Genomic DNA, 27614 nt, shown 5'->3' on the forward strand with positions numbered 1-27614 from the left:
GCTCCTGCCAAGGCACGAAGCCACCAATTGCCACGGGCATAGTGAACGGGAAACTGCAGGGGTTAACCAGATCATGAGATAATTTAAGCCTTTCCCGGGATTGCGCTAGAGGCTTGTCAGTCGATTTGTCGGTTGATGCGTGAAGTACAAAGCAGTCATCTTGCATATCAGCCGCACTTGGCCCCCAGACCACCTTTTGGCCCGTCCCACGCGGTAAAAGGGGTCGGTAGGCTGTAAAGAGATACTGATTCCTGATTCGATATATCCGAGGTCGATGGGAAGCTGGCTACGAGTTTGCATAGCCCTGTCGCTAGCTGAAGGCCCAAACGGTAGATGAAAGCTGGGTAATAGAAGCTCCCCGTCCACGCTGGAGTTCGACAAGCAAACAAAGCCCAGATCGGCACCTAGAGAGATAATCGTGAGCGCAGCAGAGGCGCACGTCTAGTGCGACGAAAGTTCGTCCAGTCGTGAGCGGAACTGTCTAGGACGGGAGAGGGTGGAAGAAGGCAAAAGTGGGCCGTAGAGAAAATGCAGCGAGTTCGCGAACTAGGCAGATGTTTGCCTCGAACAGCAAAGTGCTGTATACAGTCGACCAACGCAGCGTTACATTGTACGACGTGCCGGCTGACACACAGGTTGTGTGGAGGTGGAGGACGATGTGTATTTGTGGATTACGCGCCAGGCTAATTGACCGGTTGCATGACATAAGCCAAATGCACGGACACAGATGGAGCGGGGGCCGACCCACTGGAACCCGTCGTTCGTCCTGACCCCCAAAAGCAACAGCTGCAACCTTCAAACAACAGTATCAATGGATGGCAATTTCCTTGCGAATGCATCTGCAATTTCGTGGCGCCTACGACAATGTCGGACGCCGCAGCTGGAGACATTCCAGATCCTTTTGCGCCACAAACTCACGTACCACACTCAGCCTTGAGCCGAAACACGCTACATGGCAGCGGATATGATCCCACCTTATTCGACGAGTTCTTCGCGTCTCCAGCCTTCTGTGCATGGTCTTCAGGTACTAGGTCATGGCAACTTCACTGCTATGGAGAGCCTGGGTGTGGCAAAGTAAGCTCTCAGGGATCTGACAGAGGACTTTGCTTACCGTGACAGACGACTGTAGCTGCTTTCGCTGCCGATCGTCTGCCATCTGGCATGAACGGGACCAAAACTGCTGTCGCATCTGTATCCATCACTCAACATGTGTGGTCGACATCATTGGCGTTCATCGAGGATCTTTTTCAGTTCATATACTCAGAATTCGGCAATGAACCCAACGCGAAGTATGGAGCATATCAGCGCGCGTGTCGCTTCGGTGATCCTGTAACCGAGCGCATTGGGAAGCTGATCGGAGCTTTAAAGAGCTTTGCCTCCGGTGCTTGCAAGTTCCTCATTCTCGACGGATACGATCGCATCAACGAAGCATTACAGTCGATTGTCGATACACACTTATCCGCTCTGGAACCCAGCGGCTTCAAGGTGATGATCACACGAAGGGTTCCAGCGTTCTCTATGTCCATCAATCCGTATTGCGATGAATGCAAGCAGGACTACCTGGAGCTCTGGTGGGAATGTTCACATTGCAACGAGTTCGATCTTTGTTATGACTGTGAAAAGAAGAAACATCGGGAAGAACCTCACATATGCCCAGTGAATGGTTTCAAAGAACCCTATCAGCATGTCAGCATTAAGTTGGGTCACTTCAACATGAAGCGCTTGCTCGAAGAAAGACTGAGCATGCACTATCGCGATATTTACCCCGAGAACACGATTCGCATTGTTAAGTATATTGATTCAAAAGCTGGTGGCAACATAACACTTGCGTTGTTATATTTGGAAGATATCTTTGCCCGCGACCAGATCGCTACCTTCAGCATAGATCGAGTTGACGACAGGCTGCCCAGGGACGTCATTGCTTATTTTGACACCGAGATGAACTTCATCGAAAGCAAGATGGAACCCGAGCGCCTGCCTCCGATATATGCAATTGGTGCCGCTGCAGATCATTCGCATGGAATTTCTCTGGACGCACTAGAACAGTGTATACGCCTTGCCCAGATCACTTGTTCGAATTTAGATTATCCCAGGTCTGTTGAAGACGTCTTCACCGCAGCAAATGGATGGCTTACTGATCCACGCACTGGAGATCGAAAGGTGGATGTATGCTGCAAACCCGCCTTCACTTTATACGTGCAAGAGAAGTACAATGATTCGCTAGAACGGGCGAGGCACCATGTCAAATCTACGGCAGAGAAAACGTCTAGTGCTACCCTGTTACATGAGTTCCGAGAGACATCCTCATCAGACGAGACACCTGATCTCTTAGGAAGCACATTCGACACGTTGGCAAGCGACAGGCCTCCCCCGACACCGCTCATGAGCCTCGAAGATGGCCTTCGTATCCGTGAGCTGGAAGGCACCTTTGGCCAGGCATCATTCCTCGGCAAGGGCGAAGGGCTAGTCCAATCGCCGCCTAGGATCAACAGCGCTGAACATGTACCGCAAGCGTTTCAGGGCATATCTCCGCGCCATAAGCCTGAAGGAAAAGTCACGCAATCAAAGCTAGCTCCAGCGCAGTCGCCAGTGAGACTGTGCGACTTTTGCGTCAGCAATGTATTAGATTGCGATGCTTCATCCGGACAACATCGTCTCTCAATTGATGGTACAAAAAGTGCTACGTATCAATGCACAATTTGCAGCTCGCTCTACGCCAACGTGGAAGATTTTGTATTGAATGCCGAAAACTGGCCATTGTATCACTGGACCCTACGAGCACTACCACGCGGCAGAGAGCTAAGAGGATCGATGATGTTACGGTTTTGGTCTTCTCATCCGAAAGTTCCAACCAAGTCTTTCCGAATTCTACCAGGAACCGATCTGTATGTGCCTATTCCCGAGGATCTACAAGACACAACGGATCCAGCACGCAGTGGTGGGGATCAAATCAGCAGATGGATGGACACTTGTATGCGCGATCATCAAGACTGCAGCAAATCCTGGCACGACCAGCGATCCAAGCCGTCCTTCCTACCGACGCGGCTTCTGGATGTTGACACTGGAGATGACGACATCATTCGCTTGGTAGATACCAAAACAACGAAAGTCAAGGGCCCTTACTGCACGTTGAGCCACGCGTGGGGACCACGAGAGAAACCGTTCCTCACTACCACCGTGTGGAACATGGCCAAGCATCTGATCACAGGCATCTCCCTGGATGAACTTCCACGTAACTTCCAACACGCAATACACGTGACCCGCTTCTTGAAGGTGCGGTATATTTGGATCGATAGTCTTGCGATCGTTCAGGAACCTTTCGGTGACTTTGTAAAAGAGGCCGATCTCATGCACAGGGTGTATCGGTACTCGCATTGCAATATCGTTGCAGCGGACTCAAAGGATGCACACGGCGGTCTGTTCAAGACGCGAAAACCCCACGAAATCCTTCCGGCCACATACCAGGGGACTAATGCGCTTCATGATTTGGGGGAGAAGACTTGGACTATTGTCCCGGCGGATCTATGGGAGATGGAACTTCTAGGCTCCGTCATATATGGCCGTGCATGGGTCTTTCAAGGTAAGCAGAGCCCAGCGCATTGATACCTACCCCACCGCCAGGCGATTACAACTCACCAGAAGCTAACTCCCGGTGATCAACAGAACGCATTCTCTCCCCGCATCCTCCACTTCACGAAGCACCAGATCTTTTGGGACTGTGGTACGCTCTCAGCCTGCGAGGTATTCCCAAAAGGCCTTCCGTTCCCTCTCGACCACAAAGCGAGCACGGATCGACACTGGAGAGGACGGCTAGCTAGAAGCACAGTCGCATCTAACGCAATGATCGGCGTCAACGACAACGAAAGCTCCTACACTTTCTGGATGTCTGCAGTACAAAACTACACGAAATGTGAACTGACGAATCAAGGCGACAAGACGATCGCAATCTGGAGTATCGCAAAACTGCTACGCGATTTCATGAACGAGCAATACGCTGTGGGTATGTGGTCTGAGGCGCTTGAGGAGCAACTGGCTTGGCGAGTACGGGACACGAAGTCGTGTAAGAGGATACCGGAGCTCGATGCCAATATCCCTAGCTGGTCATGGGCAAGTATCAAGGGTGCTGTTGTGCCTCAACACCGACTGGCCATACGATCATACAGGATTACAGATCATTATGGAGCTGCCGTCAGGTTTGCGGTCAATGAAGAGACCAGGCAAGGCGACAAGGAGCCTATATTAGAGAGCAGAGCATTAGCACTGAAGGCCCACACGAACACTGCGCGACTGGACAAAGTGAAAGAGGACGAATACCGTCTCCATTGTTTCCGCAGATCCTCTAGCGACGCTAATGGACTGGATGTTTTTCTCGACACCCCGCTAGCGACTACACACTTCTATCCAGGATGGTGTGCAGTCATCATCCTCGCCGCATCCCCCACTCCAAACACCACCCACGCCCCCCACTCACCCCAACCTCCTCTCCCGCAAGCGCCCCAGACCTACTCCGGAGTAGGCCTCCTTCTCATGAAACACTCTACCTGGTTCGCCGAGCAAGAACGGCTGTACCAAGAATACAAAAGCGCACTAGCAGGCGTGGAACCTTCCCGAGAACAAAGATGGCGGCTGGATGCCTTCGAAAAGCTCATGTTGCAGCAGTCAGAGCGAGTCATGAAGATGGGAGAGAACATTGAAAGCGTGTATCGGCGGATTGGAGCGCTGCAGTTCCGAGACATGGATGAGCGGGCTTTCAATGAGATGACGGATGACCGGATAAGGGAGGATATTTGGTTGGAGTGAAGCGGCTTTCCTTCTTGTATATCACCTCTCCAGACCTTTAGGTGCGCTTTTTATATTCCTCTACAGTTAACTTACTTTACTATGTAATTCTATACTCTAGTTACTGCCTACCTTTTCTAATAACACTATAATAACGCTGAGTAAGATGAACTACCCATATCTCTTGTAATACATTAATTGTATACGCAAAGGTACTCTTTAGATAACAAGAGAAACGCAATCCTTAGACTCTCTAGACCTTGTCCTCCCAAGATTACATTCCCCTCCAAAACTGCGACCTCCCACCTGGCCCACAATATGATATCTAACACAACATATCAACGCCAGTACACCACAACTACCAACATCAACCACCATCACAAAACAGCACAACCCATCTCTCCTTCTCACAGCAACAGACACTTCCAAGCTATAACCTACTTCCTCCACGTCCCATCGCATGTACAGCAAGCCCACTCCAAGCAAGAACCGATTACAAGCGACGACGTTATGCTTAACGTTATATCAAGCCACACAGCCCCGTTCGCGCGACACACTACTCCATGTCCAGTTTCGATCTGCGGGCACCACTCCACCCAGTGCGCTTCAACAGCCTCGACGGCAGTAGGGCGTTGCTCAACACCTCATTTGAAGCATGCGATACCACACTAACAAACACCGAACCTTGGAGTATATGCGTGAAGCCGCTGCGAATCACACCCAGATGCTCGGTAGCCATCCCCTTCGTTTCTTCCGCGAACAGCTTTGCTTTTGCCGTTGAACCCCAGCGGCCCAGCCCAAAACGAGATTATTGGAACAAGAATACGTGTGTAACGGGCTTGATCGACTGAATCGGCGTTGCATGTGATTCTTGCTGAGACACGAAATTGAAAGCTTCGAAGATAGAGATAAAGAAATAGCAGAAGCGTGGTTTCTCGTGTTATTAGACACAATGGTAAAAAGTTGTCATTAGAGACGGCGAGGTGATCGGCCGCAATGAAGCTGAGAGCGAAACATCCCCAACGAATGTACAGTGAGAAAAAAGCCAGTGGGGTGAAAAGCTGTTGATGAGTATGCACAATTTCCATTGCTCTCAACTCTCCGCAAAAGAAGTGGGTATATAATACACATATGCGCGCCTTTCCCAGCGCAAACATCCTTGCTTTTGAGCATGACCCAATCATGCTACCTATACAAGCCCAAGTCTAAGCCTAAGCCTAGATTTCCATCTCTTCATCACCATCCACAAACCCTCCACATATTCCGATAAATCATCCAATTCCACCAAGTCATTCCAACCAAATCCCCCGGGTAAACGCGTAAAATCAAAGAGCGAAAGGACGTCCGAGGCCAGCCATGCGGGTTGGGGGGTATCTCGAAACCAAGCTAAAGAGCGAAAGTAGAAAACAGAACAAAGGTCGTTAAACATTTCTCTCACTGACACACACATTGAAGTGGAGGAGAGAAAGCGTCGTGCGTATGAAGGTAAGAGTTGTAAGAAAAGAATCGGGTTTGGGCGGCCTCAGGCACAAAGATGACAGATGGAGAGTAGAAGTGAACGCCGTGAGATGCATGAATGTAGTGATTCCAAACGTTGTATGAGATAAAATGAAATGAGGGAGATCAGTAGTTGTAGCTGTTGTCGTAGCCACGAGGCGCAATTGGGGTGTAACTGCGTTGTTGCTGTTGTTGTTGTTGGGGTCCAGAGACGGGTGTGTAGCTGCGTTGGGGGCCGGGACCCTGAGGTGTGTAGCTACGGGCAGGAGGTCCCTGAGCCCAACCTGGTTGTTGAATCGGTGCTGTTGCACTTCGTTGTTGTTGTTGAGGTGGCGCTGAGCCGTTCATCCCTCGGTTGGGGAAAGGTTGCGAGGCTTCGCGACGCTGGATTGCAGATTGCAGTGATGCTGGGACACCAGCTCGGGGTGGCGCGGTGCCAGATCGTGGAGGCGCGGTACCTGAACGTGGTTGCGATGGTAGCCCCATGGGTTGTGATGGGGCGGGTGAGCCAGCTCTTAACAAGCTGGGCATTTGAGGTGGCTGGTAGTCGGCTTGTCCATTCGAGTCCGAGAAGTAGTGTTGCGAGATATCTTCTGTGGGGTTGACATCGACAGGTGACAGCTCATACTCCGGGCCCATCTGAGGACCCCGGCTGTCGTAGGGGCTGAACTCTTGGTACGGTCGGTTGGGGTGAGCTTGGTGTGGTGTATTCCGCGCATCGAGGGGAGTGATGAGTTGAGGATCGTTCTCGTATCGCCCGTTATTGTAGCTTGTATCCACAGGGGGCATGGGGCCACGTGGTGGGAGTGGGGACGCTCTGCCCTGTGACATTGGTGTGAAAGGTCGGTCGGACTGGTATGGCAGGTTGTCTTGCTGGCCAAAGTACCCAGTGCCGTTACGGTCTAGAGGTGGCATTTGGGGTGCAGGCGACGACCTGCCCATACCTCCTGCCTGGTTCAGCATTGGCGCGTTCGAAGCGAAGCTGGCAGTCGAGAAGTTTGTGAATTGTGCGTCCCGCTCTGGCATGCCAGGTCGCTCGTCTAGCGTGGGCAGAGACGGCTTGTTCATCAAGTTTCGGCCCGAGTTCATGGTGTTGAAAGTGTTCGAGGTGTTCGATCGCTCCGGGTTTGTTCTGTATGAAGGTGTGTTTGCGAGGGTATACGGGGGCAGTGTCGCGGTGGTCTGCATCGTATCAGATCGTTGCAGCGAGAAGACGGTCGATGTATCGTCATCGTCGCCTTCGAGCTTTGGTAGCGTAGGCCGGGACTTGGAAGCGTCAAATTCGCCCTTCTTGATGGCCCTCTCCTCCTCCCTCTTCAGCTGCTGGTTCTGCTTCTCGATGGCCTTCTTGATCTTCTTGCCCACAATACGCTCCAGACGGGTCTCGACCTTGCGTCGGCAGTAGTTGGTAAGACTGCCATCAGCCTTGGGGATGTAGTGCCAGAGGAAGAAGAGGTACAAGATACCAGCGATAATGAGACCCAGCGCAGCGATGACCCAGATGACGAGAGAGAACAACATGGTGAAGTAGATGACCGTTTCCTGCTTGTTGCCGGTCTCGACCATGAGCTTGATGTTCATGAAGAACTGCTCGAAGTTGGAGCGATCTTCTGACGCGTGCTCGCCGACGGGTATGAGCTGCGCTTGCATGACGGCGTATAAAGTCATGGCATTGAGGGCAATGCGAGGTCCCTGGGCGACAATGATGAGAAGAGCGCTCTTGAACTGGAAGTATACGAAGAGAGCGATGTAGTTAGCACCCTTTTTACTCTTGGTCAACTCTGCGAAGACCAGGAAGCGGCGCCAGCCCTGGCCAGTCTTTGTGATGCGCATACTCTGCAGTATAGCAGCCAATGGCTCGAGGTAGCATTCGGTGACACTTCCTGTCCGCATGACGCGCAGAGCCCGGATCCATCGGTATGCGAGAAAGACGTAGGAGACGATGATGGTGATGGCGAAGATCCATTTGGCAATGTCGAAAGGCACGGTAGGCTTGACCTGGCTAGTCCATTTGTCGAAAGCGAGGAGGTTGACGGCGGTGAAGGCATCGGCGGCGTAGACGGCGCATGAGATGACGACGAGAATCCACAGCCAGGCGTACGAGAAGGGTGCGAGGCAAGATGTGGACTTGAAGTCGGACAAGTTCTAGGACAATTAGCAATGCGCTTCCATATTCGCGCTCAAGTGCTTACGATATAAGTCCACTTCTGCTCCTCCGTCACGGTAGTTCCCTTTTCGCGGTCTCCGCAGCACCCCATGTTGGCGATTCGGTATTAGTCGGTATGTACGTATGTGTGTATGTAAGTATCCGCTCAGCGGTACGGTGGCCTGCAGTCCAGCTGTTCGTCTAAGGAGTGACTTGGTCGCTAGGACATGGGTTGGTTGTTGTAGCCAAAAGGAGGAGGCAATTTCGGTTGTCGAGTGAGTATTCGCGATATGGTGGTGACAGGCCGGCTGCTCACCACTAGCGAGCGAGGGAAAGAGCGACAGGGGCGGTAGTTTTGTTAAGCAGGCGGAGGATTGCGGCGGGTGGCCGGGAACGGAGGGCTTTCCAAAAAGGTGGGTGTTCGGAATGCTACCAGAGTGCCGTGCGCATGACAAGAGACGTGTGCGCGTGGGTGGAGCGTTGCGTGTTTGAGATGCGCAAGGCTTGAACAGCGGTGACAGCGGAAGAGGCGTGTCCGATGGCTGCGTACGTATATGTATAGCGACAACAGTGGTATTGTTGTTGCTCGGGCTATTGTTGCTGGCTTTGCGCCGTGGTGAATGCGACGACTACAGTTGTGGTGAACGAGTGGGTACGGGCGTCAGGGAGCGGCAGGCGCGAGGGGGTATCCAGCGGCAGTCGCAAGGTGAACACAACACGAATGGAGTACAAGATGCTATGGCGCGAGCAAGTGAGTGAATCGCAGCGCAGGCGTCTACGTTTGTCGATGGTGCACAAAACGGCCACGAGTGGTGTCGAGGGAGCGTCAACAGGTGATACTCGGTCGCGTTCGAGGGCAGCGGCTGGCGGAGGGTTGAGGCTTGTCTGCCATTGGCCGGCGCCACATCCGTCCTTGTTTGGCCCCATGCTTCACCTTGCCCAAGATAGCAGCCCGCTAGCCTGTTCCTCTCATCATGCGCCGCAATCGCCGTGGGGTAAATTGCGATTCCATCTAACAAAGACCCTATCACCGCTTTGGCCGCCTCTACTTCGCCATGTAGACAAGAGCCCCACTGCGAACTTGACCTCCAGAGAGCCTTCTCGCACCACCTGTGGCTGTGGCACAGGCGGTTGCAACAAAAGCGTATCATCCTGCTCTTCGGCGTGTTATGCCACACTCCCTGTCCGAGGCGTGCATGCAAAGCTTCCAAAAGGGCGTTCGGCCTTGCCGGCAAGTTCCCACATAACGTCACGCGCAGAAGGACCGGTTACGTGGGAAGCATCGGGAACATCGGCTGCCTCAGCCTTGAAGCCTCAGCCATCTCGAAACGAAACACGCGTGATGCGCATCATTGGGCTTCCTGACCAGGCAGGCGCCTTCGTCATGTCTGCATTGACGTCGCCTTGCTGGGTACAGATCGACGGGCGATGGAGAGTGCCGATGCATCCGACTCCACTCGGCAGTCCAACTCTCCTTCAACGTGTATGCGAGCCCAAAACAGGAAGTGGAAGGTTCATGCACAGACAACCAGTCAGCATTGATGTAATTGCTTACTCCCCTAGCTGTCGGGAATAACGTCCCAGAGTATTGACGGTTCAGGACTCTGCATCGTCCTCCTTGATTCATCCTCGGGCCTGAGTACTACATACACCAGTTTCTTTGCCTCCCCTACCTCCCCTGTCTGCTCATGAGGTCGTAGCCATAGCGTGTTAGCTCTCCAAGTAAAGTTTTCGACTGACGGGCCATCAAGTTCGACCTCAGGCGGATGCACCGCGCTATACGCGGGACGTCTGGAGCCCTCCAGTATCCGGACAGTAGTCGAACGGTGCATGCGACAAGTCAGCCGATCGCTGTACAAATAGCCTTCGGGCATGTCCAACGCGTTCATCGTTATCGAGATCCGCTGCTGATACATGCTCTGTAAGTGCGCCAGCATATTGGTGTAGTCTTCGCCGTCGCGAAGGGGTCCGTAGAGAAATATCGAGAGATTTTCGAGTTTTGGGAACCTTTCATGGAAGACCTTGCTGACACTCTCTGATTCCTCGGCGTGGGTAGGGGATGGGATCATCTCGCGTTCTGACAATGACGTCTCACTCGAGAGAAACTTTTGGATACCGACGAAATAGTGCAAGGAGCGGATGCCAGACATGTTGAACCGAGGTGGTTCCCTACACAGTTCAACCAGCACGCGATTATCAAGGCAGACAAAGGTGTTGTCCTGATAAAGCATCGTGATCGTTTCCAGATATCTAGTCCATCAGCTTCTAGACTTCCGCAAAGTCGCTATGTCTCGGTGACTTACGTGGTCTGGCACGTTTGGAGTAAGGAAAAGACGCCTGATTTCGATCTAGGCATCGCTATGCTCCTCATAATGGAGGAGGTGGCGCTGTCAACACAGGTTGCATCATCCTTGTCCACGAAGATGGATGTAACATCGCCCCACTTTCGATAAAGTACGATGAACTTTCCGGCCATGAGATGCTCCCAGATCATGATTCGGATCTCGGCTGGCAGACTAAGAAGGGCGCTTCTCTTCTGCGTGCAACGTTTGCGAGAGCGCAACTTCAGAGGCTTGTATTTTCGCAATTCTTCCGCTTCTTGTGCAATGCTTTTGTTTACTAGTCTTATCATCCGCTCGTCACGGATCTCATTCGCGAGTTGGGCTGTCATGTTTAGGAAGCGTTTGGTGTAGTTGGCCCAGCGCGCAGTCCGAGAATTGTCGAGGCGTTCCTGTTCCTTCCTCTTTTCTCGTGCTGCAGCCTCTTCCGCCGCTGTGTAGAATCGCATGTTGGGTCGATATCTCGCTCAAAATGCTAGGCCCTGGTTTGAGGCAAAGGCGTATTCTCTTTGTCGAACTGCCGCCGCGCGTTGCCTTCAGGTGATCAGGAAATCATGAATGTTGTGCTACGGCGGTGAAGAGTTCACACATTCCCTGGTGTGCATGCGGCGCAGCGGACGAGTCCTGCAGGCAGCAGCCCGCGGCTTCCTGTTAGTGGACGACTCGTACCTGCCCCTGCAATGCGAGCTGATGTGAACTGCGCCGTATAACCCCGCAGAGCCGACTGCACTTGCCAATAACTTGACGGGCAGCATGTACAATTTTTCCATCATATTATGAAGATCTTCGACACCAAAAAACGGCGGAGTAGGCTGAGTAAAGCACCTCAATGGCGCAGAGGCGCCAAATTCTTTGTCTGTCTTCCGTGGAATCTTACGGCTTGCCTTTGCAATCGACTTTGGCCGAGCATCCCTCACAGTGTCACTCCGGAGAGAGTTACCCCAGAACCTCCATACATCCCGCTATCGTTGCGCAACGACTTGGCAAGCTCTCAGTCGCAGAGCAAGCTTTTGAATCTGCCCGCCGAGCTACGTTCTATTATCTGGAAACATCTGTTAGGCGAAAAGCACATCGCATTGTACTACAGGAACGGCAGAATCGCCTACGAGTTCCTGGAGGATGAGGGCCCTGGTGAGGTGTCGAACATCACACCAGCGGTCGTCCAGGCAGTCCACACAAACTATGCTGCAAACATGCACGGCAAGCGTGAGAGAACCAACGTATTAGGGGTGCTCCAGTCATGCCAGCTAGTGTAAGAGAGACATGCGCGTGCGAGAATCCAGCCTTGCAACTAACAAAGTTCCATCTAGTTACCGAGAAACCATTGATGTGCTGTACGAATCAAACACTTTCGCGATGCTACACAACACGATTCTGATTGACTTCCGTCGGGCCGCTCTTGCATCGCACCTATCCCATATTCGCTCATTGCACATTCACTTCCAGTTCCGCGAGCTTGGCCAGCATCAATTCTTATATGAGACAGACGGCTTACCATCTCCATGGAGCATTGAGACTTTCAACGCATCAGCACCAAGCCCTAGTATCGCAAGAGCCATCCAAAGTCTTCCGAACCTCGAACGCCTTTCCATGTTCATCCAAGGTCCCTTGACGACAGAAAGCGCATACCGACGAATCCTTTGGTCATTGAGGTCCATCCGGAATGATATGAAAAGTTTGAATTTGATGATGGTCAGGTTCCCAAGACCGTTTCCCGATCACGGCTACCAGATGCGAACGACTCGGTGGCGCAATCAAGATCCCCGTGATCTGGTAGAGGAAGTTCTGCGGTGGGAAGAAGAGCTGAACGGATTTCGCATCGTCCAGCCGACTGTAGAACTCGCACAGGACGCGTATGATTTGGCGGACTCGGATATCGAAAGCGAATGGCGCGTAGGGAATATATACATGAAGTGCAACGGTGTTGAGAATGGATTCGCGACACGAAGCTACGCTGTACTTCGACCAGAGAAAGAGACCGAAACGTACAGGCCTGATCTTGAAGCTCAGCCCAATTGCTATCTCAAGTTACCGAGGGTTCCAGTCATCGAGCATGAGGATCCAGATGACTTGTATGGATCTGGGTATCGAGTGCTCAATTGGCCTCCGAGACTGGACGGGCAGACGTGATGGTGCGCGACGCGTGCGTTGGTTGGGTAGTACTCAAAGCTGAATAGGCTGTGTCACACATAGTGCTTACACGAGAGAAAGCTTGACAAGACGCCATGGTTAACGAAGCTTTACGCTCTACGCTCGTCGCATATTTAGCAGGGTCAATACCAGCGTAAAAGACTTGGTATACTGTGTTGGGAAGTCGGTGAGACAGAATCGATTCCAGCACTAATGGCTTGGAGCGGTAGAGTTCGGCGGCGTGGCTTGGGCCGAGTTTGAGCCGCGTCGCAATGGCCAAGTAGCCGCCGGGTATATCATCATGCTTAGTAAGGAAGATCAAGACTGCCTTTCCAGCTTCTGAGACATGATGCGTGAAGCTCAGTAAGTAGCGAACAAGTACAAACGCTTAGGTATTCCGAAGAAGAGGCGAACAAGCTCCAGGCTATATAGCGTACAACATGACGGATGCATGCAGATCATGAGAAGGATTGCTTATGTTACTCGGCTATCTCTGTCAGCACATGTCTAAGCTTCCTAGCAGACTCCTAACTGGCTCAACCAAAGTACAGCAAACCATCGCTCAGTTACGCGCGCTCTCAACAACACACTCGACTACCCGACGCCTATCGGCGAATGCGACAACGTGCGTCTTACAAATCAGGGTGCAGCGCGATGATGGACTGCTAGTGACAAACCATGCCGAACGGGGAAGGCGGGGCGCCAAAGATGCCCCGCCGCTGGGGTTCTATGGTAACAATGTCCAAACACGCACGTCATGCCGGTACTTTCGAGAAGAATGGCAGGAGCGTATAAAGATGCCATTGTCCACCCACCCTCCACTTTCCATATCCATTGAGCTTCGGACTCTCGACACAACACTCCTCACACTTCACACATCCAACTCTACATACCGACAACCGCCATAATGGGAATCGAGGCTGATACCGACAAGCCGCACTCGCATCATGCGATCGCAAAGGATATCCCCGAGGATAAGAACAGCGAACAGGTTCCCAAGCAGGATGAGTTGAGGAACAAGGCCGCTCCTGGTGTATGCATACATCCAAGCCCCATGCCTTTGCTTAGCTGACCCATCCAGATCCCCTACTTCACTCCCGCACAAGAGCCCGTCGCCGGAACAGCCCTTGGCATGCTCGACGGCAGCTCCAAGATCCCTAAACTCTTCCAGCCCCTCAAGCTCCGTGGCATGACGATCCAGAACCGCCTCGCCCTCTCCCCTCTCTGCCAATACTCCGCCGAAGACGGTCACCAGACGAACTGGCACCTCACACACTTGGGCGGTATCATCCAGCGCGGTCCCGGTCTGACATTTGTCGAGGCCACCGCCGTACAAGCCGAAGGAAGAATCACACCCGAAGACTGCGGTCTCTGGAAAGATTCGCAAAAGGAGCCGCTGCGCAAGATCGTAGAATTCGCGCACTCTCAAGGCCAGAAGATCGGCATCCAACTCGCACACGCTGGCCGCAAAGCCAGCACCGTCGCCCCGTGGCTCAGCAAAGGCGACATCGCAACGAAGGAACTAAACGGCTGGCCCGACAACGTCTACGCGCCCTCCGCCATCGCCTTCAACGACAAGCACTGCACGCCCAAGGAGATGACAAAACAAGACATCGAAGCCTTCAAGCAAGCCTTCGTCGACGCCGTCAAGCGCGCCGTAGACATCGGTTTCGACACCATCGAAATCCACAACGCACACGGCTACCTGCTGCACACCTTCCTCTCCCCCGCCTCCAACCACCGCACCGACGAATACGGCGGCTCCTTCGAGAACCGCACGCGCCTCACGCTTGAGCTCGTCGACTTAACCCGCAAGACTATTCCTAAGGATATGCCACTTGTTCTCCGCATCAGTGCAACAGACTGGCTCGACGAAGCCGGCATCGAGGGCTGGACCGTCGACCAGACTGTCAAACTCGCTGAGATACTCGCTGATCGGGGCGTAGACCTCCTCGACGTTTCATCCGGTGGTCTCCACGAGAAACAGCACATCCACGGTGGGCCAGGTTATCAGGAGCCGTTCGCCAAGGCAGTCAAGGACAAGGTGGGAGACAAGATGGCGGTCGGCACCGTGGGCAGTATCACCGATGGCAAGCAAGCGAACGGGTATCTGGAGAACGATAACCTCGACGTTGCCTTCATCGGTCGCATGTTCCAGAAGAACCCTGGTTTCGTCTGGCAGTGCGCTGATGATCTCGGTGTTGAGGGACGCTGGGCGAATCAGATTCGATGGGGTTTCGGAGGCCGTGGCAAGAAGTAAGTCTTGCCTCCATCGTGTTTCATTGGGGACGAAATGTGTTTGTGCAAGATGAAAGGTTTCTTTTACGTTGATGATGGATATATTTAGAGTATAGAATGAATCTAATAGATATTTAACTAGGGATCAAGTCGTTGACAAGAAGGCGTTTGCGAATGAAGCTGCTTTCCAGATGAACAAGAGCAAGTAAAGCGAAGCCATATTGAAGCCAACTAAGAAACAATATATACCCTTATCACCACCACAATATCTACAGTAAAGCCGAAAACCCCCTCGATTACCACTCTCTTACCGTCACTCATTCTCCTCCCTCCCAAAAACCCTCTTCCACAACAAAAACGCCTCAAGCGTCTGACTCGGATACCTCAACACCCCCCTCTCATTCTTCTCGTTCAGTCTAGCCAACTCCTCCACCTTAAACCTAACTTCCCTCCCTCCTTCAACCACCACACTCTCCTCCTCCATATACGGATAAACATCTGCCTGCGTCCCCGGTATCCGGCGATCGGCCGTCGCCGTCAGAATACCCACCAGCGTCTTTATACCCAGTAGGCCCTGCAGGTTGTCGCCGAGTTGGGGGAAGATGTTGTTCAGGGTAGCAGTGATGGAGCGGGAAGTCCGTTGAATAGCACTGAAGAGCACGCCGCCGGGGGCGTAGGCGAGGACGTCGCCGTAGATGTCGCCGCTTCCTGTGCGTGCACTCGGTGCTGCAGGCTCTTTTGGCAATGCTAACGAAGATTCGCCAAGCCGCGTGCTGAGAGTGGAGATGTGTTGCTCGGTATTAGGCATTAACGGGGTGGGGGAATCGTTGTCTACGTCGCGAACCCCCTGGACTAACCACCGTAACACCGCATCGCTGAGCACTTCATTCGGATAGATAGTCCGCGAGAGGAGATTCGGAAGCCAGCCCAGTGCATCTTCGATCCAGTTCGCGGGGCTTTGCCGCACGAAGCGGAAAGTCATGCGGCCGACGTCGTAGTGGGTGCCTGGGAACCAGCGTTGGTTTACCACGGCTCTGTCCTTCTCCTCTTCGTCGTCTTCGTTGGGGTACACGAGACAAGGCTGGAAGATCCAAAGACGGTCGTGCAGACAGGGCGCGTGGTACACGTGCTGCACGACGCTGGAAACGGTTTGATCGAAGAACTCGAAGGGGGACCAGTCGAATCCTATTCCAGCGTTCAGGCGCGGGATACCGAGTGCGCCGACTGTATCTATAATCCCCATAAAGCGGATTGGCCGTTTGACCTGCCATACTCTATCGCCGAGGCCTTTCCATCGTTGGCATTCCTCGCTTTTGGGGGCGTCGACAGGGAGGTTGCTGCGGTAAGTGCGGAAGACTTCGTAGCAGAGGCGTTGGACTTCGGCGTCGGAGTATTCGGGACGTCGTTTTATGATGCCGCAGTTGTTGATCATGCCGGCGACGCAACGCACGGTGAAGGCGCCGCGACTAAATCCAAACAACCAGATCTCATGGTCGGGTGTGTAGTTTTCGACGATGAAGCGGTAGACGGCTATGCATTCGTCGCTGATGGTGGAGGCGGTTGCGCCGTCCCAGATGTACTGCAGAAAGGTCTTGTTAAGACCTACGCCTTCCTGGTAGCCGGCGATGATGTCGGGGGTCGAGCTGCTGGTTGTTGTTTTATGCGGTTTTATGTGGTGGACTTTTGCGGCTGTCTTGTCGTCGGTGGAGTATTGTACTTCGCCGACCATGTTGGCGAGTTGGCGGATGTTGCTTGGAGGCGCGTCTTCGACTTGGGTTTCGCGACCTACCCATGTTCCGTCGCAGAAGATGGCTAGGCGTTTACTTGGCCTCGTTGAAGTCGTGGAAGGCATGGCGAAGAGTTGGTAAGGAAAAGTTGCGCGCAGCGCAGACTTAGAAGATTAACGAAACGTGAATTGGTAAACCAAAGAAGCGCGTAGAGACTTGAGAGAAATGACGCGGTCGCGTGTGGATAAATAGCAATCCTCCCCGTCTTACTTGCTTATCTCTAGGCGTCTGTAGGCTGAAGACAAGTCGGTCAGAGGCTGAACTCGCCCAAAGACTCAGCTGTGGTTGCCTTCTTTATCGAGTATTTGGCGGTCTGCGCACCAGGGCTGAGCGCGTGCCAACCTTGGAATCCGTTCAGCCTTACGTTGGTGTCACAAGCACAACATTAACCGGCGCATGCGACAGCGGGAGGTTCCGAAACAATGAGATGAACGATGGAGAAACAGCTGATCAAAAAAATGTGGCTTTGGATGTGGCTGAGAATGATCATGGGCCAACCTTGGGGAGCTGCTGGATTGGTGTTCCTGGGCGGCAGGTGCTATGACGTCATAGCCGGGGGAGCAAAAAGATGGATGAACTGGCAAAAAATGTCAAAAACATACAACAGCGGGGATTCGCTAGTGGTCACCCACCTAACTACTAATCCGCCGGTATCATGCTTGTATATGGCTGAGCGGACGGGAAGCCTAATTTTCATGATCCTATGGTCGTATGTGGAAGAATGGGTCATTGTAGGTGTCTATGTTGTCGGTGTAATCCAGAGCAATCCATGGCTAGATGCCCAGCACTTTGCCAGACCCCAGCAGGGCGGCTGCTTGCTTGCGATGTATACTAGGCGCAGTGGGTCTGAGGTTGAACGTCTGCGGTGTTTATCACAGATACCCCGACGCTTCTTCGCGCTGATGCGGCAGACACGTTGTGTGCCGGCTTCAGGGGTACGGGCAGAACTCATCGATCGCGCGTGGACAGCAGACACCAGCTTCCGCTGCCACGTATAACAATGACACTCGTCTTGAAAATTGCCTGATATGGCGCGTCTTATCCTACGACCTCACCAATAGCCTCCCACATGCCCCTCTGCACCCGCCTTCTGTCCTCCTCCCTCGCCCTCATATCATCCTCCATAGTCTCTTCACCCCCATAACCCGACTTGTCTTCTCCATCAACCCCACCAAACCCAGCAAGCACCTCCTTGACCTTCTCCCCCATCCTCCTCACACCCTCGACCTCCTCCCTCTTCTTGCGCACCTGCTCCTCCATCTTCGCAATGAGCGTCTGCCTCGCCTGATGCGGCCGGTACTCATTGATAAGCGCATGTATATTCGCAACCAGCGTCATAATATCCTTGAGCTTCTGATCCTTCTGCTCTGACGTCGGGTTCGCGGCCACGATGCCCAGTAGCGATATGTAACTCATGAGTATGCTGCGCAGAAACCTGAAGAGGTAGTTTTGCCGGTCGAGAGACGCGGAGTTGTTCGCCGTAGGTGGTTGCGCGGAGGGGTCGTCGGTCGTGGACTCGGTGGAGGAGGAAGGGTAGAGTTGTTCGTACGTCCAATCTGGGAAGACGTCTTGCCATTTCAGCTGCTCGGCTATGAAGTCCATGTTCTGCTGGAAGACATCTTTGCCCTTTGCCTTTTCTTTTGTACCGAAGACGTGGAATTCGGCATCGTCGGCGGGCGGTTCGGGTGGGATCAGGTAGCGAAGTTCGGTCGGTAGGGCGAGGATTTGCTCTGCGGTGAGCTTCGTCGATGGATATGAGGGCGGTGATTTCGTTTCGTCATCTTCGGGCGCAGCTTCCTTCTCAATTTCTTTGAGTCGCGTGAGGTTTTCGGTGGTGAAGTGCTTGTAGAAAGGCGGGGGGTCGGGGAAGAAGTTGAGCTTGATGTCTTCGTCATCAGGCGTTGGCGGTCGCTGAGGTTCGTCCATGGTCGCAATCGAAGTCTAAGCACTTGACAAGCTTCAGGACAATTGTATATGCTGGGGTTAGAGTAGGAAAGCTACGCGCGTGGAGCTGTCGCGATGCTGGACCCTTGCGCCAGGCTTTAGCGCAGAGCCCGAGCTTGGACCCTCCAACTCACATCTACCGACCGTCACCCACTACCACAACGGGCTTGTCACATTCGCCACACACTTGTTGAATCAAAAACCATGTCATGCCATACCGATACTTGCGATACTTCACAGTCAATCGCCAGATACTAATCCTCCAGTATACTCAGCATGCTCCACAGAATTCGCCGAACATACTCCGCTCCGCCCGTCCACGGGTAGTCCCAAAGAAGGCTGCATGACGCGGTAGTCCCCTCCCATTACAAATCCACTAGTACATCTTGCATCATAGCAGAAATGGATCTCAATCAGTCTAGTTTTATAAACCATGAAAACCATCTTCACCCATCTCACCAAATTCCGAAACTTACATACCAGAATCCCAAGTTCTTTTCACATACGCAACATGTCTACACAAAGAGCAGTTGTACACGTCTCTGAAGGCGTATCTGAACTGCGCAATGACGTCCCTATTCCTAAGCTTCCGGCTGAGAATTGGCTGCTTGTCAAGACAAAGGCTGTAGCACTGAACCCGACGGATTGGAAGAACATCGATAGGGCCGCGGCGCCGGGTGCTATTGCTGGATGCGATTATGCTGGTGAAGTTGAGGAAGTTGGCAAGGATGTAACACACTACAAGGTTGGAGACCGCATTGCTGGATTTGTTCGCGGAGGTACGAACACCACTGAACAGCAAAGAAGCTGGTTATTAACACACCCTAGGCGACCCAGCAGACCACTCCAACGGCGCCTTCGCCGAGCACGTAAAAGCCAAGACCGGAATCAATCTAAAGATCCCCTCCAACATGTCCTTCGAAGATGCCGCCACTCTAGGCGTTGGCATCACAACCGTAGCTCAAGGCCTCTACCAAGAGCTCGGCCTACCCTTCCCGCCTGCAAAGGTCCAATCACCAACTCCCGTCCTCATCTATGGCGGCTCCACCGCAACAGGTACCCTCGCCATTCAATACGCAAAGCACACAGGCTGCGAGGTCATCGCAACATCCTCACCGCACAACTTCGATCTCCTCCGCAAACTAGGCGCAGACCAGGTCTTTAACTACAAAGACGCTGATGTGGGCGCTAAGATCCGCGAAGCTACCAACGACAAGCTCAAACTGGCCTTCGATTGTATCGCCGAAGGAAACTCATTCGACATCACCGCTGCGGCAATTAGCTCCACGGGCGGTCACATGTCTGCTCTTCTGCCCGTGAACAACTACCCGAGGAGCGATGTGAAGACCAAGTTTACGTTCGCTTACACGGCGCTGGGCGAGGCGTACAGTGAGAAGGTTGGCGCTAGTCAAGAGGACTACGAATTTGGTGCTAGGTTCTGGAAGCAGGCTGAGGAGTGGTTTGGCCAAGGCAAGCTGAAGACGCATCCGATTGAGGTGAGGAGTGGGTTGGAGGGTGTGCCGCAGGGATTACAGGATTTGAAGGATGGGAAGGTTTCGGGTGTCAAGCTTGTTTATAAGGTTGACTAGTGGAATAGAGTAGCTTTGTGGGGGTGATGTGTATGTAGCCATCATGCCACGCCTTATGTTAGCAGATCTTAAAACGTTGCAAGCAGTGTAATTTGCGTGGTTGTTACATGTAATGTATGTCTAGAACTTTCCTGATAGAGATTTGCATTGCTATCTAGTCTAGTATTTGTGCCTGTCGTCGCAATTAGCCGGTATTCGTCAAGTACACTGGCATCATACCCAGGAACCCAAAGGCCTCGATCCTTCTTGCCCAATAACCACTTGCGAAACACATCCTCTTGCAGCTATCGTTTGGGTTAGCAATGTCCACTTCGCTGTTTTGAAGAGCGGCGACAGTAAAAGGATGATGGCTTACATGCTCGAGGTTTTTACCCGTGACTAGACCTCGCTCGGAGTGGGACTCACGCCTAGTGAAGACACCATTAGTATCGCGGCCAAAACTGTGCGGGTGAGCGACTCACCCTTCACTCCGACTGGATGCCCAAGGCATATCCTTTAAGAAGTGCTTTGGTACCCTCGTAGATGCACACTTGATTCGATTACCGCTCGGTAACGTGTACGTGCTGTACGTCTTTCGAGCGATCTCTGCTTGCTCAGCATTAACAAAATTGAGAATTATAAACCATTGCCCCGATTTCAATCAGCTTATTTCAAAGACATCCACATCAAAAGAGTGGAACAGATTATAAATTTCCAGTCGCAAGTCCCGGACTTTTACGTCCTGAAAACTTGTCACAAGTACCTGGCGGGCTGAACCAGATTAGTCAACGTTTATTTGCTTTCACAATGGAGGCAGAACGTACCCTCCTTGATCGGCCTAAATATATCGACCGGTGGGGACAGCAAAGGTGCACGCAACCGTATATTCTCGATGCCTGGCCCACTCGTAGCATACCAGCCCCACTCGATCTGTGGTACTTTGGAGAAGGATCTCTCAACAAGATAGGCTAGTTGAACGCGGACTTTGGTGTCAAAAAGGAGTGCACCTTCAACGTTTACGACAGCTCGGGCCACATCCTCCACAGTAGGCATGACTGCAAAAACCGTGTAAGACCTAATCAACCCATTCCAGCGATAGATCGATAGAAGCATTCCCGGATTGAACCCATGATCCTCTAACAATCGCCGGTAATCCTGCTCGATGGCAAATCTGGGTCCGGAGATGAGGATCGTTCTGGTCCTCATTTCTTTCGTAATGTAATAGTCCCGGAGCTCACGCCGGTTGGAAAAGGGTAAAGGCTGATACACCTCCCTGGAGAAGATGGTGTGTTTCATTCGAACTCCAGGAAGAAGACAGGGACTGGTACTTTTATGAAGCGGTACCGCATTGCATAGCGTGAAGGGTCTAGGCAAGCCGGGGGGCTTCCCACGCAGCAGTAATGTTCCATGTTTAAACATTCCGTGGTCGGCATAGGTACAACGACATCAGCGATGCCGTGATAGCTCTTGCTCGAATGAAGTTCCGACGATGCAACGTGGATAACACGGGAACGTGTACGGCGGGGTGTGAACGATGCAATGATTGGTTGAATCAAGATAGAGAAGCAAGCAAGCGCTTTAGAAGCGGAGAATTGGGCATCGAAAGAAAGGCAAGATCTGCAATGCGATTCGTACGTACAGCAAGTGTATGTCAGGAAAGAGAGAGATCGAGGAGTTCTTCGGAAAGCTAGACGGGGTGGATGTCGAAGGAATGGACGATGGAGTTCTCCAGGGTTAGCATGCGGCGCGGTTGGCGCTAAACCCTTCTAATCTTAGCGCCATCTCTTTCCGCGGACTGGGAGCTGGAAAGCCAAGCAACCCTCCACCCCTCTTCTCCTGTCACCCCAAAGACTTCACCTTACAATTCCGCATCGTCGCGTTGACTCCTCACATACTGTATGTCATGCCAGGATCAACGACGTTCGACGCGCTGCACATCCCCACAACGGGCTAGCCTGTCCAGCGGGATGAAGTCGCGCTCGGCCAATCTCAGCTCATCCTCCCGGCACATGCGCATCGTGCATATGTCGCGGTTGACGATCAACAGGCACTCTTTTACACACTTACAATGCACTCTATGCGATTGGCCACAGCTGCTGTCAGAACTGTACTGAATGCACGATGCGGTAATGTTGGCGGCCGGAGTAGTACGAAGGCGGTGAAATTGTACGCGAAGGACGGCACGTTGAAGTGCGATGGAAGTACTTAAGCTTTCTGAAGTCTCGGGACTTTGGAAAGTAAGAAGAGAGTCACCGAAGCTTCTTCGATCCTCGCAATGCTTTCAATCCTTCTTGCCGCGGCGCCTCTAGCCTCGCTCGTGTGTGCATCTTTCGATGGCAACCTGAACTACCACTCGCCTTCTCGCCGACACGAAGGCCTTGGCATCGATGTACCGAAGGTCGCAAAGAGAAGTCTCATCAAGCGGGCGACTCCATGGGATCCGACTCAGCTAAGCTTCACGCACGGCGTCGCCTCTGGAGATCCTTATCCCGACTCTGTCGTTCTCTGGACACGCATTGCGCCATCTCTCGAGAACGACAGATCTAACGTGACTGTTACGGGTAATGTAGCTTTCTACAACCACGAGACAGAGAAGTACATCAAGGCTTCACCTAATCCTATCTGCGTGGACTACCGCGTTGGTACGGACGGCAACTTCTCCAGCATCGTCGATCAAGGCCAAGCATACACCACTTCCGACATCGACTTCACCGTCAAGGTAAGATCTAAGCGGCGGGTTTGTCGAGTGACAAGCTAACTCTGAGAAGATTGAAGCAAAGAACCTGTCCCCATTCACCCAGTACTACTACCAGTTCAACGTTTGTGGTAGCTCCAACAAGAGCCCACTCGGCAGGACCAAGACCAGCCCCGACGAAGACGACGATGTTTCCAAAGTTGGTCTTGCCATCTTCTCCTGTTCCAACTGGCAGAACGGTTACTTCAACGCATATGGCAATGCTGCCAGGAAAGATCAAGTTGACTTCTTCGTAAGTACGATGATTACGCGCATTTGTGACTCTGCTAATCTGGAGATGAAGGTTCATCTTGGTGATTACATCTATGAGTCCACCAAGGGCAAGCTCGGCCAAGACCCGCGCGCCACGAACCCGTCGCGAGAGATTGTCACACTATACGGTTCGTACGCAACTGATGCTTGAATTTGACAGCTACTAATTCGTCTCAAAGACTACCGAACGCGTATTGGCCAGTATCGCACTGATGACGACCTTCGCCTTGCTCACCAAAACTTTGCTTGGATTCCAACATGGGATGATCATGGTATGTTGCTTAGCATGGCACCCCTTTACTCAACTAACGGATGGACAGAGGTTGCAAACAACGGTTATCGCGATGGCTTTAGCGGCATGAACAACACTGAACAAAGCTTCAAGAAGTTCGGAGGAGTCAGCGTTGACTCAAGGAAGATGAACGCTGTCCGTGCCTACTTTGAATGGATGCCGTAAGTATTTCGCTTTGGCCGTTCCTGATGTCGCTAATAACCACCGCAGCATTCGCCAGGTCGACATGGATGACAACCTCCGCATCTGGCGCAACTTCAAGATGGGCAAACTCTTCGATCTGATTATGCTCGACACCCGCAACTACGACCGATCTATTACAACACTTAACTGGAACGACGGCTACATCGAGGATCTCAAGGATGACGCTGGCCGCTCGCTCATGGGTAGCCGCCAGGAAAACTGGTTCTACAACCAGCTGTCCGAGTCGCATGAACGCGGTGCTACCTGGAGGATCATTGGCAACCAGATTATCTTCTCCCGAATGAACAACAGCGCAGTGTACAGCAACGAGCTGAACGCCGATCAGTGGGACGGATACACCGCCAACCGCAACCGCACTCTTCATCACCTTTACAGCAACGAGATCCCGAACACTGCCTTCTTGGCTGGCGATTCTCATGCCAACTGGGTGTCTGATCTTGTCTGGCTCGACGAGACCCCATACGACCAGGCGACGGGTGCTGGTGCCATCGGCGTCGAGTTTGCCGGCACGGCCGTTTCATCCAGCGGTTATGGCGCTGGTAGATCGATTGCAAACTCGAGTGACCGTTCCGCAGCGCTTGTGCGTGATAACCGGGAGCTTCAGTGGACTGAAGGCTACTACAGAGGGTACTACGAGCTGTTCATCTCTCCTGAGGAGCTCAATGCGCAGTACTACGGTAAGTCGATACATGATGACCTTTACCATGCCTCACATGCTGACGATGTTTAGGCTCTCCATCCGTCGCATCTCGCAACCCCTTCGATATCAGCCTCGCAAACTTCACCGTCAAGGCTGGTGCCAATCATCTGGAGAGGACCAACGGAACTGTAGCTGCTGCAGGCGGTCATGTCGAGAGTGGGGCGCTTCAACGTGGTCCTACCACTCCAACCAACTTGACACTCAACACTATTACCGGTGTGTGGAACGTCACTGGCTTTGAGCAGATGTTTGTCACATACGCGTAAGAGGCTTCATGCAGGGCGAAAGGGCGGCCTGAGCTGCGGCTGTTAGGCCTCCAGCTCCTCATTGACGTGCAGGACCGATCAATTGAAAATCCATTGTGACACAAATAATCATCTCGCTCATGACCATCTCTTGATATTGATCCCTTCTCGGAACTCATGATGAGACTGCTGTCGCTGCGCAGAGTACGCCCGATTGGGCTAGGTGACAATGTGGGCATGCCCCTTGATCGACCGAGCGCAAGTAAGCCAACCCATTGGGCAAGGAGGCATACCCACCTAAATGGATTCCACGATGTAGGTGTCCTACCCAGGCTCAATCTGCGCGATTTCTTCGGTCGCCTGAATGGAGCTCCGATAGATGGGTGTCTACTCACAAAGCTCGTGTTAACAGACGGCGGTGGCGCTTGCCCCGCTCAACGCAAATCGTCATGACGCATGCCTGTTTCCACGCTATAAGATAACAAGGACAGCGCGCATCGTCGGCACCAAATCTATCGGAAATCCATCGCGACAAGCTCCGTTCAGACCAAACAGTAATATGGCGTCCACGATGAGGGCCTGGCAGTACAACAGCACCAATGGCGGCATCGAGAAGAACCTCCAGATCAATGAGGCCGTGCCACAACCAGTGCTTCATGATGAGCAGATTCTGGTCCAAGTTCACGCCATGGCGATCAATCCCGTCGACCATAAAGTCACCGAAGGCCCAATGCCTCTGCGACTTGTAGGCTCCGACATCACGCCCGGTGCCGACTTTTGCGGCAAGGTCGCCAAAGTAGGCAAGAAAGTCGACGAGTACCAGATTGGCGAATTTGTCTTTGGCGCAAAGGTTGGTGCGCTTACGGGAGGAAGCATGGCACAATACGTAGCCGTGGATAGACAAATGTTGGCAAGGTTACCAGAAAGCGTGAAGGTTGAAGACGCAGCAGGCGTTGGCATTGTGGGGCTGACCGAGTAAGGCCGCGCAGCCTGAGAACACAGCTGAAAGCCATGCTAACCCCATCACCAGATACCAAGCCATCGCCCCAAATGTCAAAAGCGGCGACAAAGTCTTCATCAACGGCGGCTCAGGCGGAACGGGTGTGTACGGCATCCAGATCGCGAAAGCGCTGGGTTGCCACGTGACGACCACCTGCTCAACGCCCAACGTCGACCTCTGCAAGAGCCTAGGCGCCGACGAAGTCATCGACTACAAAACCAGCGATGTTATCGAAACTCTTTCCTCCAAAGGCCAGACCTACACCCTCGTCGTCGACAACATCGGCACACCACCCAACCTCTACAAAGCCGCATCCGCTTTCCTCACTCCAGCCGGCAAGTTTGTCCAAATCGGCGCGGGGATGAGCGTTGCTAGTATCAAGAATGTGGGGTCCAATATGCTGTTGCCGGGATTCTTGGGCGGCGGCAAGAACAGCTATCAGTTGTTGATGGCGAAGCCGTCGTCGGATGCGCTGAGCCAGATTGGAGCGTGGATGAAGGAGGGGAAGGTCAAAGCTGTGGTCGATGAGGTTTTCGAATGGGAGGATGCGCCTAAGGCGTTTGAGAAGTTGAAGACGGGGAGGGCGAGGGGCAAGATTGTTGTTAGGGTGCCGTTGGATTTGGATAAGGCGAAGGAGAAGGCTGAGGGAGAAGATGCCTAAACGAATGTTCATGTTTAGTTTGCTAACATAATCCGATATCTGCTGGGCTGTCTCTTGCTCCCCAATCTAGTCCATTTTAAGAAGAGGGTTAGTACTAGAGTGGACTCATCATTCACACCGCCCGCACTTACGTCTAGCCCCGTGTTTGCCTAAACCATAGTACGCATGCACCTACTTAGCTTGCGGCTCTGTCACGTTACACACTGAGCACACGTCGACTCTACATCGCGATAAATCTATATAGATTAACACAATCGTCTGGAATACCTCTGTCGTTTCAACTTTTGCCACTACACTACCTGAACAACAGAGCATTCACGGAATGGCCCCGAAGGATCGACTCACCACCAAGGCTCAGGCAATTTTGCTGTAAGTTGGCATGAGAGATACCGACAAACAGTATTAAAGAATCTGACAGTCTCGCAGCCTTGCACAGAGACTGCAGAAAGCCCAGAAGATGTAAGCAACTTTCTTTGATCTTTGTGGTAAGAAGCTGACTATACATTTGGAGAAGTGATACCACTGCCAGAGAGATCGAAGAGCGGCAAAAGCAGCTAGATGCACTTCAAACTACGCAAAGTGCGCTTGAACATGAGAAACAGGGTTTGGAAACGTAAGTGCAGGGCCGCCCGGCGTCATGGATTGATGACTGACATAACATTTCTCCTTAGTAAGTATAAGAAGATAACCGATGACTGCTCGCGCGCATGGAATCGTCAATTTACCGCGCGCTTCTTGGAGTTAGTCACCGCTCGGGAGCTGCGAGATGAAGTCTACCTCTACCTTATCGGCGACTGTCCGAGTGCCACCATCTATCCAATTGAGGTCCCTCTGCCGGCAAACACAATGAACGATCACTTCTTTCACCTTCAACCCATCGACCGTCGCGGACGGAGTCAACGCCGTGGTAACGACGATGAACTCGCACACTATTTTCGAGATAAGTTCGTGGGTGAGGAGTTCGCCGTGGAAATTGCCCAGCTCTTCCACCGTCATGCCATTCATAAAGTGGGACATGTCAAGGACGTGGCCCAATTTTTGAGAGATGGTCCTCTGATTGTTCATCCGTCCTGTCAA

The 27614-nt window shown here is 52.6% G+C and overlaps 8 protein-coding genes across 8 annotated transcripts; 5 read left to right on the forward strand and 3 right to left on the reverse strand.

Moving 5' to 3' along the window:
- Positions 1 to 1161: 1161 nt before the first annotated feature.
- J4E93_007147 (uncharacterized protein) lies at positions 1162 to 4800 on the forward strand (the record flags this gene model as incomplete). The annotated part of the gene is made up of 2 exons (XM_049345057.1): positions 1162 to 3580; positions 3827 to 4800. 2 exons carry the CDS (start codon positions 1162 to 1164, stop codon positions 4798 to 4800), a joined length of 3393 nt encoding a protein of 1130 aa, XP_049197982.1.
- A 1602-nt stretch (positions 4801 to 6402) lies between these two features.
- Positions 6403 to 8534, reverse strand: J4E93_007148 (uncharacterized protein; the record flags this gene model as incomplete). Its single annotated transcript, XM_049345058.1, has 2 exons — positions 6403 to 8421; positions 8469 to 8534. 2 exons carry the CDS (start codon positions 8532 to 8534, stop codon positions 6403 to 6405), a joined length of 2085 nt encoding a protein of 694 aa, XP_049197983.1.
- Positions 8535 to 13798: 5264 nt separating this feature from the next.
- J4E93_007149 (uncharacterized protein) lies at positions 13799 to 15338 on the forward strand (the record flags this gene model as incomplete). Its single annotated transcript, XM_049345059.1, has 3 exons — positions 13799 to 13924; positions 13973 to 15147; positions 15272 to 15338. The coding sequence occupies 3 exons, from the start codon at positions 13799 to 13801 to the stop codon at positions 15336 to 15338; spliced, it is 1368 nt and encodes a 455-aa protein (XP_049197984.1).
- A 104-nt stretch (positions 15339 to 15442) lies between these two features.
- J4E93_007150 (uncharacterized protein) lies at positions 15443 to 16981 on the reverse strand (the record flags this gene model as incomplete). The annotated part of the gene is made up of 1 exon (XM_049345060.1): positions 15443 to 16981. One exon carries the CDS (start codon positions 16979 to 16981, stop codon positions 15443 to 15445), a length of 1539 nt encoding a protein of 512 aa, XP_049197985.1.
- A 973-nt stretch (positions 16982 to 17954) lies between these two features.
- Positions 17955 to 18842, reverse strand: J4E93_007151 (uncharacterized protein; the record flags this gene model as incomplete). Its single annotated transcript, XM_049345061.1, has 1 exon — positions 17955 to 18842. One exon carries the CDS (start codon positions 18840 to 18842, stop codon positions 17955 to 17957), a length of 888 nt encoding a protein of 295 aa, XP_049197986.1.
- A 529-nt stretch (positions 18843 to 19371) lies between these two features.
- J4E93_007152 (uncharacterized protein) lies at positions 19372 to 20449 on the forward strand (the record flags this gene model as incomplete). The annotated part of the gene is made up of 2 exons (XM_049345062.1): positions 19372 to 19639; positions 19689 to 20449. 2 exons carry the CDS (start codon positions 19372 to 19374, stop codon positions 20447 to 20449), a joined length of 1029 nt encoding a protein of 342 aa, XP_049197987.1.
- A 2254-nt stretch (positions 20450 to 22703) lies between these two features.
- J4E93_007153 (uncharacterized protein) lies at positions 22704 to 24897 on the forward strand (the record flags this gene model as incomplete). Its single annotated transcript, XM_049345063.1, has 7 exons — positions 22704 to 23147; positions 23197 to 23415; positions 23467 to 23563; positions 23615 to 23707; positions 23756 to 23888; positions 23938 to 24608; positions 24662 to 24897. The coding sequence occupies 7 exons, from the start codon at positions 22704 to 22706 to the stop codon at positions 24895 to 24897; spliced, it is 1893 nt and encodes a 630-aa protein (XP_049197988.1).
- Positions 24898 to 25435: 538 nt separating this feature from the next.
- On the forward strand, positions 25436 to 26537 carry J4E93_007154 (uncharacterized protein; the record flags this gene model as incomplete). Its single annotated transcript, XM_049345064.1, has 2 exons — positions 25436 to 25726; positions 25857 to 26537. The coding sequence occupies 2 exons, from the start codon at positions 25436 to 25438 to the stop codon at positions 26535 to 26537; spliced, it is 972 nt and encodes a 323-aa protein (XP_049197989.1).
- Positions 26538 to 27614: the final 1077 nt, after the last annotated feature.

Source organism: Alternaria ventricosa, assembly GCF_023758065.1.
Source record: "Alternaria ventricosa strain BMP 2768 chromosome Unknown scaffold_12, whole genome shotgun sequence".
Lineage (NCBI taxonomy): Eukaryota > Fungi > Ascomycota > Dothideomycetes > Pleosporales > Pleosporaceae > Alternaria > Alternaria ventricosa.